General features: G+C 56.8%; 1 protein-coding gene across 5 annotated transcripts in view; it reads right to left on the bottom strand.

Moving 5' to 3' along the window:
* Window positions 1-22,075, bottom strand: part of PRDM16 (PR/SET domain 16) — a 301,085-nt gene that overhangs the window by 182,899 nt on the left and 96,111 nt on the right. For all 5 annotated transcript variants that reach the window (XM_037000156.2, XM_037000157.2, XM_037000155.2 and 2 more), the window contains exon 2: window positions 19,393-19,742. In XM_037000156.2, coding sequence (XP_036856051.1) covers window positions 19,393-19,742 — 350 coding nt within the window. The remainder of the gene's footprint in view (window positions 1-19,392; window positions 19,743-22,075) is intronic.

Below are 22,075 nucleotides of genomic sequence, written 5' to 3'. Positions count from 1 at the left end.
AGAGCCCAGGCTGGCTGGTTGCTGAAATGCTGCTGTGGGTAGAGTGGGGCACAGGCGGCAGCCTGCAACAGCTTCCCACTGCTGTGCAAATGGCCTTGCACTGCTCCCTAGATGGCCAGGACAATGCCGGCCCTTGGCGACGTCTCCATAATCACGCGGCACAAAGAGGACATCAGAGCCGAACCAACTGGTTTTCAAGAGATGAATCCACTGAAGCCCCCAACTCAACCAGAGCCTTCATTTTATGCCAAACCGTCTTTTCTCAGGGGCCAGCCTACTGCTCATTTCTAAATAGATCAAGTCCATGGCTTTTCAAACGGGTGAACGAGGCCCATAAAGAGGCACACAATCGAGTCAATCCTTTATTCATCTCAGATCTGATGTGGACATGTTTCAGGAAGTGACTCACACTTAGTTTCGATTGGTCTTCGTTGAAAAAGGAAAGCAGGGCTGACGGCAGCTCAGCACGGAGGCCTTGTGGGTGACCAGCCAAGTCTGGCAGACAGCAGGCCTTCCGCAGTATACACACCCAAGTAGGGAGAGAATTAATACATGTCTAACGGACGAGCAAACAACAAATGCCTAACTAGTGGATCAGCAAATATCTAATAATAAATATCTAAGCAAATAAAGAACTACATCTCTAATGAGTGAATAAATAAGCAAATATATATCTAATGAATAACAAATACCTGATGAATGGTTCTGTAATGATTGACATATATCTAATGAGTGAATAAATAAATATCTAATGGTTGAATAAATAAATATCTAATGGTTGAATAAATAAATATCTAATGAGTAAATATCTAATGGTTGAATAAACAAATATCTAATGAGTAAATAAATATCTAATGGTTGAATAAACAGATGTATATCTAGAGGTGAAGAATGAGCCCTTTCCAGCCCTGTAATCAGGACATACATTCAACTGCAAAGTTTCCTTAATTTTGACCTTTTCGACTTAGAATATGGTATCTGCTATTTAGAGTATGGCTTGGAAATCTTTCATCTGCCTTTGTGTGTGAGCTAAGCTGCTGAACCTGGAACTAAAAGATGCCTAAGCACGCCTTGGAAACGCCTGATTAGGCTCCCGGGCTCTGGCTGGGGGCCTGGATTTTGAGCCTGCTGTGGCTTCTGACTCTGCAGTATGTACCACTTTCCTGGGCCTCAGTTTCCCCATCTGTCACAGGGAGCACAGTCGTCACTGCAACACCTTGGAGCTGAGGGGTCACACAGATGATGCCTAAGACCGTCAAGAGCCAACTGAAGCCAGATGTACCGTTAGTGTGGCCAGGACCACCCTCCACAAGCCCACAACAATTAAATTCAACTGCATGTAGAAACTATGGTCCAGTGGAGAAATTTTAAATGCAGGTATTTATTCAATAGTCATGTTCTAGACATTCAGACCTCCACCCCTTCTTAGAAACAGGGTCATAACAACAGCCACTGATTTTCTGTAGTTGAGAAAGATAAGTGGTCTCAAGGCGTCTTGTGAACGTCTCTAGAGGCACTGCTACTTTCGGTGCAGTAGGAATTCTGCTGAGGGACGGGCATGGAGCAAATGCTGGCACGCCTTCTGGAACCCCCACCCAACCCTGGGAGAGTGGAAGGTGGCTGCCTGTGGCTGCAGCTACATTTTCTAGAGTATTAGCCTGAGCCAGACTCTCTTATTGGGCCATTTTACAAAGTTCTGGAGACAGTCCTTGGTGGTGGTGCTCAGGAAGCCACAGGACACAGCTGTGGCCCAGAACTAAAGAAGGTCCTGCCCGGGGAAGGGCCTGAGGCTCCCGGAGTCAGTCACTAGTGCAACCGCAGAGTAAGGGGATGTATCTGCAGACATCAGTGTTGACCAAGGCTCCCAACTTGGGGTTCCAGGACATTCCATATGGGCACTCCACTTCCACTTGGATCTGTGAGCTCCTGGCTGGAACGTACAGGGCTGAGGCCTCCCAGTAGAGCCCTTCCATGCCCAGCTCTGGCCCCCTGCCTGGCTCCAAGGGGGGCACATGCATGGATGTGACCTTCACGAACCTCCCCAGGAAAAGGAGCCCGGGCTGGCTCCTGCCTGTCCAAGGTCACAATGGGGCAGGTGCGGAGGCCAGGACAACCTGGTCAGGACCTGGGGATGGGCCACAGCAGAGCTTTGTTCCCTGCTGTTCAGCTTGGGCCATTTTCTGGGCTCCCGGGGTTTTAAGTGTGACCATGCTTGCTAAGGCCCCATCTAAGCTCTATTTCATGTCTTATTTGTGTTCCTTTTCTACTTAGGCATGAGCCTTTACCAGATCGATGATGGATTTTTCTTGTCACTGAAACCAGAACTTTCCCAGATTTTGACGAAGACATTCAAAGGCCACCTGAGGCCCAGCCTGTGCCTGCAAGTGCAGCATGGAGCGCTCCTGTCTAGGTTCGTTCAAATTCCCAAGACACCGTGTTGGCGTGAACACCGAGAGTCACGTCCATGGGCGCTGCACACCCCGAGCAGACGGTGGCTGTTGGAAGGCTGGGAAGGTCGGCTTGCTCACCACGGAAACGGTGCCCCTCACTCGGAGGAGAACACCGACACCAGCTGACGAGAAGGAGAACGAGTTCCGCCAGCGCCGGTGCCAGGCCCCCTCTCGGCTCACCGACACCGTCCTGGAGTCCTGGGGATGAGCCCCGGCTGCCCCAGGTGGGCTGAGTGCCTGGTGCTACCTGGGCCTCCTCCCTCAAGCCCTGGCCCTGTCACAGCGCCAGCTTCATTTCAAGGGCCTGCCACCTGCTCTGCCATCCACTCAGGGCTGGGCAGGAGAGGCCTCTCCCCACTCTCCATGTGTCCCAGGGGGTCTCCAGGATACCTGCGTCACAGCCTCAGGTGGAAGAAGCCCCCTTTTCCAAGCCTGGGGGTGTCCCAAACAGGGGCTGCAGGCAAACCCTCTGAATGAAGAACAGGCTGTGCAGATGAGCCCAGCAGCCTGGCCCGGAGCCCACTTCCCAGCCTCTCCGAGGGACCAGCTGCTCTGCACATGTTCCCTCTTCAGTGCCCACTGACGGGCAAGGGATGCACACCAGCAGGATAGCTCCAGAGGGCTGCATGGCGGGCAGAGCACGAAGCGGAGCTGGACATGCCGGCACCTCGGCACGGGGGAGCCGGCAGGCCTCGCAGCCTCCCCGTGGGCCCTGGTTCAGGTAGACAGCAGAGCTATCTGAGGGGCGGAAAGGAAGCTGTTCTGAAGGAAGAAACCAGAAAGGGGGTTGTCGGCTCCTACGTGAGCCCCGTGGTTCTCAGTCAGGGGCGGTTCAGTCACCAGGCAGGGGCGTCAGTCAGGCTGTAACCCAGGGGACCTCAGACAAAGTCTAGAGACACTGTGGGTTGTGTCCTAAAACAGGCAAGGCCCAGGAGGGTGCCCCAGGTCCCACTCGGGACAAAGATTAAGAGATGTCCTGTGAGGTCACTTCTCATGCTCTCCTGCCACCCCTTAGGGGTGACATCCTGAGGGCAGATGCCCTCCCCATGGCAGAGGGCCCCCTCATGCACTCACGGGCTGCAGACAGACCAGCTCTCAGAACACAGAACACGCCAGGCTGTTCATGGCCAATCCTGATCATCCTAACAGCCTGGGGCCAGGACCACGTCGCAGGCATGCACACCAAGGGGCAGTGACAGGGAGCGACCTGTCAGGCCCCCCAGGCTAACAGGCGGCAGAGCCACGGTTCCAATCCAGGGCCGTGGGAATGTGTCCCAGGACCACCCTGCTGTAAAGCCAGAGGATGGGGCAAAAGACGGCTAGCTGCTGCCACCCACAGATGTCAATCACAAATCAACCTGGGGCAACACCCTTCAAACATGCTCCCTGCCGAGCTCAGACACAGCTCTGAATTACAAGCGCATTTGGCTTCCTCTTTGGACCTGTGGATGGAAATGCACTGGCTGCCCCAGGAAGCAAATGTCATGTTTCTCTGCCCTGAACGGATGCCAGAGGCACTGAGGCCCTACAAATGAGGTCCTATCACGTGCTGTTAAGGAACCTGGTTGAGTGCATTCAGCGGGAGTGTATGCGGTAGGTCACTTGGTGTGGTGGAGTTAAGTGACCTTGCGTTTCATACTTGTGAATTCCTTTCCAAACCATAAAAAAGGAATAAACAGCATCAGGCTAGAGACCACAAGCCGGGCAAGCTGGCGCACTGGCCCCACGGGGATGCGTACACCTGCCAGAAGGCATCCTCCCAGTGACTGTCCTTCAACCCGGCTCCAGCTTCAGGCCACTGTCTCTCCTTTGTGTTCCCCTGGCCATCTGCACCTTTCCGGAAGCTGGCATGCAGTGGGACATGCAGGCTGGGCGGGCCCCCTCTGTGCCCTCCTGGACCAGACACCAGGCAGAAGAGTCCCAGAGAGGAGATCCCGTGTGTGTGTGAGACCAGAATGTGTCTCAAATTCATGCACAGAATCTGTTTTCTGGAGACCTCCATGCAGGTACGTTCCTCTCATCAGGCCCCAGGCTCCCACCCCCTAACTCCACCTGCTTCTCCTCCCCAGGAGTAATTTCCTCACTGCTGCTCAGGAAACAGAAAGAGTAGACCTGACACCTGCCATTTCATGAAATACACTGGCCTCCACCTGGTGGGCCCCTGAAGGGCTCTCCGGAGCTCACGAGCACCTCAGCTGCTCTGAGATGGCTGTGTTGGCAGCTCAGATGGGAGGTCTTTCTGCTACCCCATGCCAGACACACCCACAGGACCCCTGGGCAGCCAAAAAGGGCTCCTCGTTGCAAATGAATGTGTGCCCGCTCATCCCTGGGCACAGGAGTGGGCCGCCCCGAGGTCTCTCTGGAAATGGCCCTGCTCAGCCCAGGACGTACGCAAGGCTGGTGACTCTCCGACTGCGGGATTAAGTCTAGACAGTAAAATCAAAGCCGGCAGCTGATGCTTGGAGCTCTGCCACCTTTGCTGGGGAATTGCTCAGAAAAGTTTCAGAACAGAGGATGCGGCACTCTGCCCTATGATGGCTCCCAAGTGCCCAGGACCCAGGACTACACAGGCTTTGCTCCTGGGCCTGGCCAGTGTGCCCAGGAGGGACATGAGGCCCCTAGGTGACAGCAGCAGTGCCAGACTCCCTGGTGACACCCCAAAACAAAGCCACGGTGCCAGTAAAGCCCATTTCAACCCCAGATGCTCATCGGGCGGTTTAACACTTGGACCTCTGGCCTTCTCCCAACAGTCCTGCAGGGTCACTCGAGGAAACGGGATCCCCAGGCCCCGGTCGCTGTGGGTCAGTGGGCTCTTGAAGGCCACCACATACCAGCTCTGTGACCCCAGACAAGGGCCCTTACTGAGAAGGCTGGACAACAGTGCCACTTGGGGCTGTGGGCTATGCGGACTGAGGTGGGGCACTGTTAACCCATCCCCGACTCAGATTAACCACTGAGCAAAGTTAATTCCCACCGAATAGCTGGTTAGGGCGCAGCAGGATGAGGCTGGGGGCCTGCTCCTCACTGCTGCTGTCAGGGTCTGGAGTCAGGGCCCCAAATCCCTTTGCACTCAGATCCCCAGGAGAGAGGCAGCCAGCTGGGCGGGACGCAGGAATTTCGCCCTTAAATCCCGCACACGCTGCATGCCTTCAGAGGGCAGAAGTGGGCAAGGGGTGGCGGCTGCCCTCCCTTGGGTGGACTTTGGATAGAAATGAGCCACTCTGGGCAGACAGGAGACCCGTCCTCGGGCTCCCAGGAGGGAGCCGGGCCCCAAACCTCACACACACCTTGCTTCTTTTCATCCTACCAGTTTGGCCTAATAATCAGATTCCGCTTGGTTCTTAATCCTTATTTTCTTCAAAAAATGGATTAAGAAAATCTCATCTGGAAAATTAATTAATGTGTGAATTCAACAAATATTTACTGAGCATAGCACTTTGTTAAGTATTTGCTTTTTACGTAACCTGCATTTTCCTCGCTTTTTGCCCCCAGCCAGTCGGGTTTCTGGCTGGCCTACTTCTATATTTTATGGGGCTTATTGCTTCTTGCCCTAAAATTATTCTCTAATTCAACTATCGCAGTATATTCCTTTCATACACAGTTGGCCACATAAGCACACGTGGAATCCCCGCGTCCCAGTGGAGAGAGGAAGCCGACGGCCTAAGAGCAGACAGGGGTCGGGGGTCGGCACCAAGGATGCGGGGGACCCGCCCAGTCCCCTGGAGTGCGCAGGCGCAGAGGGGGCTCTTTGGAGCCTGGTGACAGGTGCTGGGGATTATGGGCCTGTCACCCCAGCGCGGGCACCGGCATGATTTTCAATGCCCCGTTTTCAGGTTCCCCTCCTGTCACTGGCTGTAGGTAAGTCTGTCCTCCCAAAGCAGCCCCTCACCCCAGCCAAACAAAAGTGAGCTTGCCCCCCCTTTCCCCAAGAAAGGAAGCCCGAGGCTTTTCACGGGCAGTGAATGGGGCCCCTCATTTAGGCCGCATTATACCCCGGCCTTCATTTCCCCTTTCCTTCTTTACCTCATTCAGGGGGGTTCTGACTCCAACTAATTCGATAACAATCCGCTGGCCTTCCCAGCTCCCAGCTCGGGAGCACACTGGGCGCCTTCCCGTGCACCCGTCCGCCCTCCAATTAGCCAACCGCTGGGCCCTCTGCCCCCTGCATGCCTCTCCTGCCGCCTGCCCGTTTTTAACCATTTCCTTTGAAAGTGGATGCCACGGCCTTCGGGGAGCAGCCCCCCAGTGCCCCAGGCGGCCGACCTCGCACCAGGCCTCCCAAAGCCAACCAACCGGTCCTCTCCCCCTTCCCAAGGCTGCACACTCACAGGCACCTTCACCCTGACAGAGCCGAGGGCCGGGGCTCTGCGGGCCGCAACCCTACCCGCACGGCACCTGGTTCTGGAAGAGGTGGCAAGGAGCCCTCCCAGGGAGGCCGCGGGGTGGCTGCCTCTGGGGGGTTCCGCTCTCCCCAGCAGAGGGGAGCTGCAGGGGCTGGTTCCGCACCTTGTGGTGCTCTGGGCCCGACCGCGTGTCTCTGAAGTCTCCACACTCCGTTTTTTCTCCCCAAACCACTTTCCTGCTCAAAGGAAAAGTTTTTGAGCCCTGTAGGGAGCAGGTGGAAACATCCGCTCTGGTTGCTGGCTGACCACGTGCAGGCGCACTGCACACGTGCACGCAGGGCCAGAGCGCCAGGGAAGCGGGGCATGCCTGTGAGTGGCCAAGCCAATTCCGATGTTTATATCATGGCTTTGATCTTCAAGTGGAACGTGTGGGAATTGGCTAAAAATGCTAACTTTGAAAAGGAATCCTAGCTCAGGGCTTGGGTAAGCAGCGTTGTCATGAACTTGTCTCCTGCCTGTCCTTCCCACATTTCCAACGCAGGCATGGTGCCTCCCGGGGTCCCAAAAGGAGACCTGTCCGGGAGGTCTTGGGCACCAGCGAGCACCCCACGCCGGGACACCTGGGACCAGGGGTGGACCAGCACAGTGACAGTCACTCCTGGTGACAGTCACCGGGGAGTGACGTGGTGAGGAACTGGAACACGGGGTCAGTTGTGTTGAATCTGGTCCTTTGCTTCAGTAGCCCCTGGAACCTGCACAGGACCGTTACTTCGGGAGTGGTGGCCATCCTCCTTCCTCTGTCAGTGCAATGTGTTCCCATATTTCATTATTCATTCACCCGATTTTCCCTGTAAATCGGTCCATTTGACAACTGCTGTAGGCTGAGAATTCCGCTAGACAGTTTTGGGCAATTTTTCCGAAGTGCCCCATTCATCGCCTGCTAAATTTAGTGTCTGGGGACAGAACCATCTGAAGACCACTTGTGAGGACCCGAGGACTCTCCCTTCTGCCTGTGGTCCTGGAGAAACTCACTAAGCAGGCCAGAAGCATGGTTTCTGGAGAGCAGCTTATCTGCGTCAGTCAGGAGGAAGCCAACAGGAGCAGGTGTGCATTTAGTTTGACGTATCTCTGCAACTCCAGGACAATTCGCTCTGTCCTTCTAGGGGCCACAGGCCACATGCTCAGGGCTGGACTGCCTGAGTGTCCAGGTTCCATGAAAGAAAGCTCTCCTAGACCAGGAGGTTCAGAGACACGCCAGCAATGGGGGTCACCTGCAGGACCATTTAACTCCATCCTCTTGCTTAGCAAGTGGGGAAACTAAGCCCCAAGGTAGGGAGGCGTGGTCAGCAGTATTCAGGAGTCCGAGCTGTTTTCCTCCGTCTACAGCATCAGACCCCCAGCTCTGTGGCCTGGACGACTGCGAAACCTGTACCGTATATCTCAGAAAACCCCACAAACTAGCTGATGATTTAACGGAACTGACAGAAAGCTTCGGAATGGCCGTTTAACCACACCCCCTCCACATTAGTGGGGTGTGATGCTGTCTGGATCATTAACATTGAAGAAAGCTGGCTGATGGAGGTCTTCACTCTAGTGGGACTGTAACAGCTCTGCGAGATCAGGTGTCCAGGACATCAGCCCAGGGCCGGGGACCCAGTGGGGCAGCTTCCTCAGCACCTCCCTGTGTGTCCCAGCGTGAGGGGACACCCAATCACTGGAATCGGGTGAGTGAGTGGAACCCCTCCAGCTTCTTATCCATTGAGGTCCTTCGTCCTCCATAGCTCAGGGTTGTGGGCAGTGCCTGGGCGGCAGGTTCAGGGCAGTGGAAGGATGTGAAAATGGGACTTCCAGTGGCCCTCTCCTCCGAGGTTTTCCTTCTGGAGCCCCTGACTGGGATGGCAGGGGCGGGACAAGCACCCCAAACTCCACTGCATCTTCAGGCCAGCCTGACACAATGTCGGGAGACCTGACCCCACGGGCGGCTGCCAGTCACTTCTTAATCTACCTTGAGTGTAAAGGGAAGCCCCGGACCAGGGCTCCAGGGGGTCGTGTGGAGACCTGGGCCACATTCATGGCCACGTCTCACGGGAGGATCCCAAGCCCCCTCCCGAGGCCCCAACTCAGGTGCAGCGAGGAGCCCGCCAGGCTGACCTTCCCTGCAAACCAGCCCTCCTGGGGCATTGGGTGCACAGCTGGGAAACCAAGGGCTGCCTGGGAGCCTGAGCGGCCATTGCCACGGGCCCTCCCAGCAGTGTGGCTCCATCTTGAACTTGGAGGGCAGTCCGATCCCAGAGTCTACTGTTTGCCCCAGGGAGATGCAAGGTCTCCTTCCCCAGCTGATCCTGGGGGCCTGGAGCTCTGAAATTTCCCCAGGAGAGCGCGAATGAGAGAAGACGCAAGGCGGGGCTGTAGCATCAAGCCCTCCAAAGGGCAGAGGCATCTTAGGGAGCTCAGATGTGAGAAAGGGTCCACCGTGGTATGCCCTGGAGTGCCTCTGGGCTCCGCAAGCTCCCCTGGCTGTGAGAGCCCCACACCTGGCTTCTCAGCCCCCAGTGATTCTCCACATATGTGAGGTTCATTCCAAGTCCACAGCAGGAAATGTTCTGGTGTGAACCAAGCTCCAGTGGCCAGGGCAGCTGGAACCTTCTAGAAATGTGCCCTTAGGAGGGCCCCCCAGCCCCAAAGCACTGCCTGTGCTGACTCAGGTGAGGTCTGGCCCAGGAGAGGCCTCTCCACTGACCCCTGTAAAAGGACCCTGGTTCCAGAACAGAGCCGGCCTGGGGCTTGTAGGGTCAACCTGTGAGTGTCGTCCTGGACCTCAGTGACCTCTCCTGGGGGGCTCTGGGGCCTATGGGCCGTTTCATAACATGATTCTTACTTATTTCCAGTCTGGCCCACCGCTGGCACACAAGATTTCATTCTGGCCCTGAAGGAGCCAGGGGAGGGGGCTTGGCCACCTGCAGGCCTCACCTACTTTGGCAAACACCTGGCTGTGTCTTCAGGATGAGCCCCTACCCTTCCCATAGCCATTGAAAGCCTAGGCCCTGTGGGCGCTGAGGTGCCCGCGAGAAATGAGGAACGAGCCAACCATCCTAATGCCCCGTCCACACCGCTCCCGGGTATTCCTCCGGGCCTCTGCGGGTGCCGGGATGAAAGGGAGGCTGATAAATCAGTGCAGAGTGAAACAAGGCCGCTTCCACTTGTAAAAGGTCACTGCGACTTTGTTCTGGGTGAGGGTTTATCTCAGCTGCCGCAGGGACAGACAATGCCTCAGGCCTAAATGGCAGAAATCTTAGCTCTGCTCATGAAATGACTGTGCTGACGCACCAGAATGCACTTTACAAAGATCTAAATGGGAAAGGAGTGGATGTAGGTATTTTTGAACATGATTGAACAGGGGTGACACAATGGCATGTGCAATTAGACCGGGCATCAGCCCGGGAGGGGCAGACAAGGTCTGGAGGCAGGCAGAGGTGGTTCTGAGGCTCTGCTCGGGCCTGGGAATCCCAGCCAGCTGGGTGGGGCACAGCTGGGATGGGACAATACCTGACCCGAGAAGGCCCCGGGGCGCAGCCAAAGCAGTCAGCAGCTGTTCTTCAAGCCAAAAGGTTTCCCTGGAGAACACAGCCCCACACTCTGGGGTGCTGAGCACACAGGTGAGCTGGGACCCCCGTGCCACAGCTCTGAGGACGATGACACGTGGGCATTCTTGCTTTCACATCTTTTTGGCAGAGATGGCACCAGATGGGCATCCTGACTTTAAGGTCACCAGGAGGCCCTTTTGTTCACTGCGTGTGCGTGGCGCCCACTCCCGAGGCTTCCGGCCATTCCCCCTGCAGGGCCTCTGCCTCACGCACTGAACTCTTCCCAGGGGGAGGCCTGTCCTGTCCTCACCCCTCAGCAGAGCTGCATCAGCCCCCAGGTACCCCTTGCCCTAGCTCCGAGCAGAGCGGGAAAGGGCAGCCTGCGGGGGCGGGGAGACCCTCCTGAGGCCACTGCCCCCAGCGGGCCAGTGAGTGGCTGTGTTACCCTCTCTTTTGGCTGAAGCTGAGGTGGCCTGTGACATGCTGAGAACACATTCCTAACCCTGGCGGGGACCGGCCCACAAAAATTCCCAACTGGAGAGAAGCTCTGATAAGCCCTCAAGGCCTGGCAGGGAGTTCACACCCTTGTCCCATGACCCGGCGAGACCTTTTATGGTCTGCAGCGCCTGGGACTCATATGACCCAGCACAGGGAGCCCCACGACGGGCTGGCCAGGGCCACCCAGGGTTCCCCAGGGGCCGCTGGCCAGCAGCTGTCTGCCCTCAGGAGAGGCTGCCCCCTGGGAGGCCTGCTGCTGGGAAGTACTTGAAAGAGGAATATTTCTGCATAAACACCCTATGTTGCAGGTGCTTACAGCCCAGCAGGTAGGCGTCTGCCTCTTCACCTGCATGGGCTCCAGCCAGCAGCACAGGGTCCACCAGAGGGTTCACCTGACTCACGCAGTGTGGACAGGGAAGGAGGTCCAATGGTACATCTGTGACAGCCCCGCCTCCACGGAGCTGCTGAGGGCCAGGCCCTCCCCCACAGGCCATGGCACAGAGGGGGAGCCCCCTAGGGCAGGGACTGCTCTAACTGCTGTGGGGCCCTGGGGAGGTGGCTTGGCAGTCCGTGCTCTCAGCAAGCGCCGGCTCCATGAACCTCAGGGCACACGCTGCAGCGGCCGCCTGGGGGTCCCAAGCCTGGTCCCTCACCCCTGTACCAACTTACCAGGGACCCTGCATGACCCCACTGCTCTAGGGCTCAGGGTCCCCACTGCACCAAGGGGAGACACGGTGGTCTCCCAGGTGGTTCCCAGGTGTGACACAGACCGCCACCTTGGCCATCATGGCCATGTCCTCGGGGGGCGGGGGGCATACTGCTGGTCAGGCTCCAGGGGCTCCCCACCCAGGATAGAAAGGACAGCCAGCAGCATGGGCGCCTGCCCTGCCTACCTGCACCCAGAACTCGGGTGGTCACTGGTGGGGCAGCAGGCTGCCCTGCACCCTCAGCTCCCCTTCTGCCCGCTGGGGACAGCCCCTGCTTGCCCCTAGGGTCATCAGACTGCAAGAAAGCGTCTCTCTGGTTCCCAGGGTGGGGACGGGAATTCAGTGCCTGCCCTTCTCTCAGGGCTCCTACCCCAGTGGAGCCTTCCATCCCACACTCCCTGCTAACGAGGGCACAGATTCCTGGGGGTACCCCTGAATTTCTAATCCAATAGACCGGGCCCCATATCTGCATTCTGAAGGCGCCCTGGGAACCTCTCAGCACAATTGTGTGGGAGCTGCAGCTGCACGGGACCCAAACCCATGCAAGGGGTCTCAACTTTGTGCCTCAGACGACCTGGAATGGCAACCCATGTAGTTCCCGCCCGAATGTGTCTCAGCCCCCAGCCAGGTCCTGGGCCCCTTGGGACCATGGCAGAATCCTGTGATCCAGAGAAGTCCGTATCATAAACATCAGGGACACCCGGGGCATGAGTGCTAACACCCTGCCGGGCCCCACTGCAGCCCACGCGGCTGGACGCAGCATGTATTTATGAATGCAGAAAGAGGACCATAAAATAGAAAGCGTGCTGCACACAGTAGGTGCCAGTTAATGTACAAAGTGGGTGCCCAGTTAATGCCAATATACAGTTGTTGCCCAGTTAATGCCAGCACAGAGTAGGTACCCAGTTAATGCCAGCGCACAGTAGGTGTCCAGTTAATGCCAGTACACAGTAGGTGCCCAGTTAATGCCAGCATACAGTAGGTACCCAAATTAATGCCTATATATAGTAAGCGTCCAGTTAATGCCAGGACACAGTAGGTACCCAGTTAATGCCAAGCCTTCCTTCAAGCCTGTGCTCCCAGACAGGAGCAGTGGCCAGGTGAGCCTGCCCAACCTTGCAGACCCTGCGCAGCACAGACACGCCTTTGCTACACTCTCTAAGGGGTGACCCTATTTTCCTTAAGGAAAAAAGAGGAAGGAGGGAGGAAGGGAGGCAGGAGACAGAGCCCCACCTTGGGCGCCTCAAGGCAGAGCCGCCCCCAGCACAGCCCTGCCCGCCCCCGTCCACCATCGCCCCCTGATACCCAGAGCTTGTCCAGGTCTCTGGCCCACAGCAGCCTGTCATGGAGTGAGGGTGGCTTTGGCTGTCCCTGTGTGTGTGTGTGTGTGTGTGTGTGTGTGTGTGTGTGTGAGACGTGCAGGGTGACATACCATTTAAGAAGCTGGTATTCATGGACGTCTCTCGAATATGAAAAGAAAATATTTATTTCCTTTTTCGCTTGTGAATCAGAACGCTCTATTTAAAGAAAGTACCCTCTGCCGGATCGCAGCTGAGTTATTACCCCTTAAGGAAATGAAGGAGAACCGTCAGGGAGGCATTCTCAGTCATTCTGTCTCCTTTTCTTAAAATTCCTTATATACCCAGCCTCAGAGCTGGCCTGAGATAGTGCAGGATTTCATGGCATTCCTGGGCTAACAGCACCGGGACCTGACGTCACGGCGCTCAGAGGGGCAGGAGGCAGCTTGCGATGCATCTCCTTTGCTCTGCCGAAATGTTTCTGGAGGAAGAGGGTGGCCACCTACGGGTTCCCACGAGCCCCAGGCCCTCCGTGTGCACACCTGGGCCCACTGCAGCCAGGCTCTGTCCCCACGTGACCTCTCTCCACATACCCCAGCTCCCGTCTGATGGCCCAGGAAGGTCAGATGCATTTGTCCAGATGTTGCCACAGCATGTGGACGTCCACTGAGCCACACTCTTACGATTTTGAACACTTTCTGATTATATGTCATGTCTCCTAAGCATATTCAGAAGATCACTGGAACAAAATTAGCCCTGCCGCTCCAGATGGCCTGGATGGAGAAGTGGCAGGGGCCGCGGGCTGACGGGCAGAGGGCAAAGCAGAGATTCTGAGACCCTGGGCCCCTGGAGGTGGGATGCTGCTGGGATGTTCTGGGTGTCTGTCCCTCGGACAGAAAGGATGGTCACAGTTCAAGGCTGAGGAAACCGGGTCACCATCCCTAACTCATGTGGCCAGCACACTAGCAGGGAGTCCCAGAGTCATGCCACTACGGTCCACGCTGGCCTCCAATGCCCACCCCAGCCCTGGAGGAGGCCACAGTTCTTTCCTCCCCATGGCTGGAATTACAAAAATAAATCACAACAGGATGATCTAAAAGCCAAACAGAAATGAGTGAGGTGCCTCTCGCCCTCCTGGGGGCACAGCAGCTAGAGAATGCAGCCGGAGCCATTCCAGAGAGAAGCTGCACGGTAGAGGCTCGAGTAGGACCCCTCCACGGTGACGCAGGTAAGAGATGGGGTATGAAAACGCATGTGTGTGTGTGAGCCTGGTGTGCATGTGGCACGGAGCACACAAGCCCCTGGGGCAGCTGATCATGACAGCGGGCCTCTGCTGAGTAACTGAAGCCCAAACAGCTCACCCTAATGGCCGCTCGGGTGCCACTCCAGGCCCACGGTGGACTGACCACCCTGGGAAAGGCGTGCTGGCACTCTGGGAGCCTCCCAGCGGTCCTCCTGCCCCCACCCCCCTCCAGTGCTGGAGGCCAGGCAGGGCTCACCCTCTGTTTCATTCTGGGTTCGCTGTTCAGACCCCAACTGCACATTCAAATTTTGGGGGAGCTTCACAAACCCAGTGCCCAGGTAAGTTACTTGGGACTTTGGTTCTAAACCAGGAAGCTGGTTCTTGGCTGCGCTTTTATGCACGTGATGCAGCCCTGGGGAGCCCTTTCCAGGGATTTGCATCCTGGAGATATTAGGGGCTGGCTTTCCTCTCCAGGTGACAGCCTGGTGTCGGGAACCAGCTCCCACTGGGCTTCATCATCATCCTGACCCTTTGGACCAAAACAAACTTCCAAACTTCCCATTTTAAGGATGCTTGGGCCCTACCTTGGAAAAACAAGCCTTGATTTTCTAAACTTAGATGTCGGTGCAAAGCACGCACAGACAGCACCTTCTCTCATCTCCACACCTTTCTTCAAGGTAATCATTTAACCCCAAATTTAAAGACATTTCCCTGAATTGGGAGTGCAGGGCTGGCTGGTGGCTTTTGCCCATGGCCTCCCCTCCCCTGGCCTATGGGGATGCCCTGTAGCCCAGGCCACAGGGCCAAAGCTGCCCGGTGGGCCCTGGGGACCTTGCACGAGGCAGCGCAGGGGTATGGTTGTGGTGCCAGAGAACTGGGGCGGCCTGAGGCCTTGGGCCTGGTTTCCCCTGGGACCCCAGAGCTTCTCACAGGTCTGGGCTCAGACACAGTCTGTTTGTTGATTGAACAAGTGAACATGTATATTAATATTCAGGGGCTAAAGCCAAGGGGGTGAGGTAATCCACTGGGGTGAATTCTTCAGATAATTGAAGCCCCATCAATCCACGTTAACATTTTCCACCAGCTTCTTAAACAGGCAGACGCATTTATTCAGCTGCTGACATCTGAGGGCTGGTTACAGGCTGGGCAGCGCTCTCGGCAGAGAAACCACTGTCGGCTGACTTTCTCGGGTGGCACTCGCTTAACCAAGAACAGGCTGAGGGGACCTGGCTCCTGCCCCCACCGTGGGGGGGCCTCGTGTGGTGCCCCCCACCCGCTTCAGGCCCACACCACCCCCAGGGTACTTCTGAGCAACCTACGTCTGCCCTGATCCCTCTGGGCTGTCACTTGCCCTCTCTCTTAATTAGCAAAGTAAACAGACCTGTGATAAATGTCATGATTTACTCAACAAATGATCAAAAGCATTGTGTTTCCAGACCCCAGGGCAATCATATGCAATCACAGGTGATTCATTCTGGGCAGGAAAGTGTGGCCTGGCACCCTGCAGGCCACATCTGGGTGGAGGGGGCCCCCAGCTCAGGCGTCCTCCCACACAGGGGACAAGCCACCTTCCTTTGAGATAGAGCCCAGGGGGCCATTTCCACGTCCCACCTTCCCCCACAGATGTGGCTGACCAGGCCCGTGGTGTGTGGGGAGGGAACCATCTGACACTGGGTACATTTTCTTTCAAAATGACATGGACTCACTTGTTGGTGCGTCCCAAAGCACCCAGGAGAAGGGAGGTCTGGAGTCCTTGAATATTAATGCACCAGATCTGTGCTGGAAAGGCGGGAAGGACTTGAAATGAGCAGGCAGAGGGAGGGGCTTAGCTATCCAGCCAGTCCTGCATCCCGTTTTTGCAAAGGAAACTCCTGTGGGAAACAAGAGTGCCCCCTGACCTTGAGCCTAGGGGTTGTAGGTCACCCACGACTCAGCCCCAGTGTTTGAGAGAAGCTCTTAGGCCACAGTGGCTGTCACCAGGAACCATGTGTTGACCAGGCACTGTGTCCATTACAAAAGGAAACAGGACAGTTTGGTTTTATTTCAATGGAATGGTCCAAACAAGCACCTTGTTCTCAGAGTAGAAAGAAAATTGTTTCTATGGTCTCCCAAAATGTCATCAAGAATAACCTATCTGACCTTGGCTGTAGACCAGTCCTGGGGGGACACCTGTCCTATGGGGAGGAACTGGGGGCCCGCTGGCACCCCCCCTCTGCATTCTGGACTCTCTGACTCCACCCAGCAGCTCGGACCTGCCGCTTCTGTTACGAGTCCAAAACCAGCCCGGATCGTCCGCGGATTTCCTTTGTCGTTTCTGCTAAAATGTCAGCACCTGTTCCTTTTCAGTAAATTGATACCATACAAACTGTAGTAAAGTCGAACGGCCCTCATTTATAAAACTTGATTGCCAGCACGAGAGCGAACCACGATGCATCTAAAACTCGGGACTGGTGGGCCTCAATCCGACCCGGCTTCTCTGCTGGTGACATCTGTGCGCTAATGTTTTCCCAGTTTCTCTGGGCCTGCCCAGGGCTGGGCGCACTGCAGGCCTGGGGAGAGCAACTCCGTAGAAGCTCGGTCAGGCTGACTTATTGGGGTTAGTGGCGCAGGGGCTTCTGGAGGCCCCTCTCCAGTCCACAGCCACAGGAGGACGGCACTCTGGAGCCTCGGCTTTCTGCTCCCTGTCCAGGCCCTTTTACAGGCAAGTCAAAGCAAAGACAACCTAGGGTGAGGGCACCAGGGAGCCCCAAGTGGCCCGTCCCTACAAGAGTGAGGCACAAAACCCAACCGGACGGAGACAGCCTGCTTCCCGGTATGCGTGGGAAATCCCAGTAAGGCTGCTGACAAAGGAAGACGGCTTGGTCTTCCTGCCTTAAAGGCCCAAACCGAGGTCCAGGGAGCTAGAAAGAAACCACCCTGACCTTACTTACTTATTTCAGGCAGCAGTGAGTTTGCCCTGAGTTTCCGGGGCACCTGGCCCCGCTCTCATTCCCATTCAATGCTGCGGTCCTTCCCACGCGGGACCCCGTCAGACGGAAGGCCTCAAGGCCCAAGGCAGGGAAGCAGTGCCTGAGCTCACGAAGATGAGGTCATTCAAGATAACGTCGGGGTACATCTGGAACACGGCTTGAGGACATTGGATCGAGGGCAAATATTTCCAAGTGCTGGCATGAAGGGCGGCTGTGAGGCCACGACAACAGAACAAAGCCTGCTGCAGACGCAGGAGGCCCACCGTGGAGGGGAGCGTTCCCGCACGTACACCGGGCATAAATAATATCACAAAGTCAACAGGCACCGGGCAGACAATGGCGACAGCCCGTACCAGGCCTGGCACCGAGCGTGCCACGGCGATACGGGCCATTTCTTTTAGAAAGAGAGCAAACAGTACCTTGTATCAGAGCAGACAAGAACAAAGCTGCCTCAAGGTCATCCAAAGAGCTACCTGTAAGGTTAGTTTACCCACCGACATCTAAAAGCCACCTACTAATTAAATAACTCAGAGCTTTCTGAGTGTGTCAGGCAAACACCCGTACATTCCTCTCCCGAACAGCCAGATCGGGAAGGATGGGCTGCCGAGTCTGCACAAAGCCACCTCCGAGCCATACCTGCTTACCTGTCACGCTGTCTGAAAAATGCTCCCCTTGGTCCTGAGTCCCCTCTGGGGCAGAACAGGCAGCTTGCCCACAGGAGAGCTGCAGCTCCAGCTCCCCTCGCATCCTCCCTCACCTGACGCCGGTTCTGATGGTGACCCAGCGTGAGTGCGCGCACCTGCATCTCCGCCCACACGCGCGGCCGGGGCTCCCACTGTTTGGATCACAGCGAGCTCCGGAGCTCCATGCTCCGTCCAAGGCCCTCAAAGAGCACGGGATCTTAGGCTGGTACTCGGGCAGAGAGTTTCTGTGACCCCAGTGTTTGCAGCCCATGTGTCACCGTGGACCACACTGCCTGCCTGCTGGGAAGTTGGAGGCTCCAGTGTTTAGGAAGGGAGCAAGGGTGCCAGTTTGGCAGGTTGTGGGCACTTCTACCACCCGAGAACCACACATCCCACCTCCCTGAGTCCTTAGAAGGGGTTTCTCACACTGATGGACCAGGGGTATGTGCATGGGCCACTGGGGGTCCCAGAGCCTCCCATGGGGTCGGGGAGAGGGCGTGCATCCCAGCCTGGTTGTCTAGGGAGCAATGTCGGCATGAAGGCTGATGTGTAAAAACCCTAAGGCTTCCTGGGAGCAAATTCAGAGCCAAATCCTGTCCCCACTATCCCCAGAGCACAGAGGTGCCACAGATTGGAAACCTTCCAAAGCCACTAAGAGGTTGGGGAGGGCGGGGTCCTGCCTTGAGGGTCCTCTGTCCTCCTTGGGCTTTTGGCCCTTCTGAGAACTGACCTCCATCCAAGCACCTGGGAGGTTGAGAAGCAGCCAGAAGGCATCTGGGTTTTCATTTACATTTTCTGCCCTGGCAGGGTCCCTGCCTGAAACAGTGAGCCCCGGCTGTGTGGGGCTGGCACCAGTGCGCAGGGTGCTACCATGGGGCTCCTGGTCCCCATGGGACTTCCCTGAGAGCCCCCCAGACAGGGCCTCAGCAGGACGCCTCCTAAGGGAGGGATGCCTCTGCAGATGGCAGCACCCCTCACCTAGTGGGCCTGCCCTCCCCTGACTGCTCACGAGCTCCAGAACTACCCAGCCAGGCCCAGACTGCTAGGTTAATCCAGACCGTGAGACGCCCCCCTGCTCATCTGAGAGCGAACTCCTCTTAGGGGGCTGGCTGACCAGGGCCGGGCAGGCAGGAGGCCCTCAGCGCTGATGGGCACGGGGTGCCCGGGGGCAGCACAGCCACTGGGCTTGTTTTATGAGGGGCCCATGCTGCTCACAGCAGGAGTTAGGACCCCGTCTGCAGGACCTTTCCTCAGGGAAGAGACCCCTGTCCCGGGACTTTCCACCAATTCCCTCCGTTCTGCGAGATGGCAGCCTTAGCACCTAAGACCCAGACGGGAAGCACGGGGTGTTTTAAGACATGAGCTCATTAAAGACACATTTCCGGGAAGAGAGCAGGCACAGCCTATGGGGCTGACAGGCGTCCACGAGGACTCCCATGTTTTCTGAGTCGCGTCATGCAAGCTGCAGGATAAAATAAGCCTGGGAAATGTGACATTCGAACGCTCTCTCCGACGGAGCCTCCCGCCTCGGGCAGTGGTTGCTCAGCCTGGCTTTATAAATAGATGGAACACAAGATAAATGGCTGTGATCAATCACGCTCACATGAGAACGCTCACCTCCCATCCAAAGTCTGCCTCCTTCAGCGTGGCCCGGGGTGCCGCCGTGTACGGGCCGAACCTCTCCCCGATTTCCATCTTCTTCTTGGCCCAGATCCCCAGGCCGGCCCCAGGGATGGAGGACTCTCGGAGCTCAAAGTCTGGCGGGATGGGAATGTCCTCGGGGATGTAGACAGGGGCCTCGTAGGGCGAGCCCTCCTTGGGGGTGAAGTCCTCGCTGGTGGGGAAGGGGGACGGCGGCCCCACGGGGATGGGGGACATGGCGCTGTCCTCAGTCTCGTCCTCTGCGCTCTCACCAGCCAGCAGGTCCACGTCAGGCTCATACATATTATTTACAATGTCACCGTCACCTGAAGGAAACAACGCAGCGTCAAGCTCGGCTCAGGGGACACCTGGCACACAGGGTCGCCAAAGGGCCCAGAGATAGCTGCCACGATCCCTCCCCATCCAGAGTAAAGCGGCCCTCGTTCTCCTATGGCTCCTCTGGAGGCATCTCCCAGGCCCCCTAGGGACCAGCATTGCGCACCTGGCAGCCTGGCAGGGTCTCCCTGCAGCCCGTGAGGCCCCTCACAAGGATCCATCATGCCCCACAAATTGGGGAGAAGTGGGGAAAACTCTGGCAAACTAATCTTCCCAGAGCTTTCTAATTCCTGTCTGCAGCCTCGAAAATTAGGGAATGAAGATACGGCCCAAGTTGTTGGGAGGAATCAGAATTTTGGGTTGCCGTGAAATTTACCCCAACACCCGGGCACCTCTGACCGACTCTGTAAGGCCAGCCAGGCTCAGGGGATGGTTCTAGAAGTTTCCAATGACTGCATGGCGGGTCAGGACAGAGGCCTGCAGAGGTCATGAATATGGGTCTCTTGGGGCTGCAGGTCACAGGACTGAGCAAAAGAGTCCCCGGCTTGTGTGTCTCATGAGGGCCTTTCTTTGGGGTCCATCCTGACACAGTTGGTGGCAAGATAATGCCACGTGAACATACTCCTGAGGCTCAAGGAGATGAGAAGTGGGCTGGGTCACACAGGGGGGCCAGAGGAGTCCAGTCGGGAAGGCGACTTCACCCCAGCTTTCTACCCAAAGGAGCTGAAAACAGGGACTCAGAAGAATATCCATGGCCTCGTTACCCACAGGCCTGCAAAGACAGAGCAGCCCAGGTGTCCATCAATAGATGCACGGAGAACAAGTCACGGCCTGCCCACCCCATGGACTGCTGCCCGGCCGGAGAAGGGGAGGGCCTGGACACCCGCTTCAGCAGGTGAGCCTTGCCCCACGCGGGGTGACAGAAGAAGCCAGACGCAAAGGCAGGTCATACGGGCCATCTGTGTGCCATGTCCTCAAAAGGCCCACCCGTAGGGCCGAATTCATGCGGTGGTGGCTGGGGGGCTGGGCTGGGGCACGGGGCCTCCCTGGGGGAAGAAACTTCTGGAGCCAGAAAGAGATGATGGTCGCACATCAGTGACTGTCCCAAACGCCACTGAGCTTGTACACGTTAAGAGGGGTATGTCTTGGGCTATGTGAATTCCACCTCAATAGAGTAAATGTCCCAGCGGATGGGGCAGAGCGGAGAGGCGGGGCCTGTGAGGTCGGCGGGGCAGCGGGAAGCCGCTGGTCCACACTCAGGGCCTGCTGACCTCTGACCTGCAGTGTCCGCCCAGGTCCCTACCGGGGAAGTTCGGCCACTGGGCCCTTGCCTGCCGCGGCCCCGCCCTGCGCCCTGAGGTCCACCAGTGAAAATGGGCGTCTCCAGGGAGACAGAGACTCGCAAGTGCAAGACAAATCACTCCAGAATCCTCATGCTGCTTGCAGCCAGACCTGCCCGAGAAGTAAGATGTTTTCTTTCAAAAGAAACCAAAGTCTTGGGGGAAAAAAAAAATCGTGGGGATAACACTTATTTAATTTAGCTGCATTCACAGAAGTTAATTATTATGTTTTAAGTGGCCAAGGGTTCCTTTTTAATTGACTCGTAGGATCCTTTCAAAAACGCAGCAACGGGACTCTAAGTGTTGTTCCCTCGGCCCTGAAGATCCGAGGTTGTTTAGGTTTGAAAGAACACCCCCCATACACCTTCCCCGCGACTGCGTTCGACATAAAGGTAAATTAGAAGGGGGGGTAATTAACACGCCACCTTATTATTTGGAACCGGCAACTGCGCGGAGCTCGAAAACAATCAGGTTGGAAGCCGCAGGGCCCCCAGGGCTTCCTCGGCTCCTCGAAGGGGTGGGGCCTCGGCTTCCAGGACGGCAGGAGCCAGGCCTGCGCGTGAGCTGTGCCGGGGCAGCCAGGGCAGCGTGGGGAGGCGGCCCCACGCCCACCTCCTGGAGGAGGATCAACTCTTTAAGGGCATGTTTAATTTACTGGCTGAGGTAACAGCTTAAGGCAGAAAGGTGGTGTTTCCTGCTGATTTAAAGCCCCTGGTCTCTCACCGCCCTGGTCACAGGGGTTAGGAGTTCGCCTGAAGCCTCCCGGAACACCCATGTCTCTGTTGCCCCCACCCCTGCTTCTGGGGGAGACAGCTCTTCTTTTACAAGTGGGGAAGGGAGCTAATTAGTGTGTAGACACAGTTGGAGAAAATGAGGTTCAGCAAGTGGCCCCCAGGGCCTCGGAGCAGCAGCAGGATGCCTGCAGGCCCTGGAGCCTAGGGGCAGGCCAGGCAACCGAGGCTGGCCTCAAGGCCATCCTTCCT

The sequence above is a fragment of the Manis javanica genome, chromosome 4 (assembly GCF_040802235.1).
Source record: "Manis javanica isolate MJ-LG chromosome 4, MJ_LKY, whole genome shotgun sequence".
NCBI lineage: Eukaryota > Metazoa > Chordata > Mammalia > Pholidota > Manidae > Manis > Manis javanica.
This window is presented reverse-complemented; position numbering and strand designations above follow the sequence as displayed.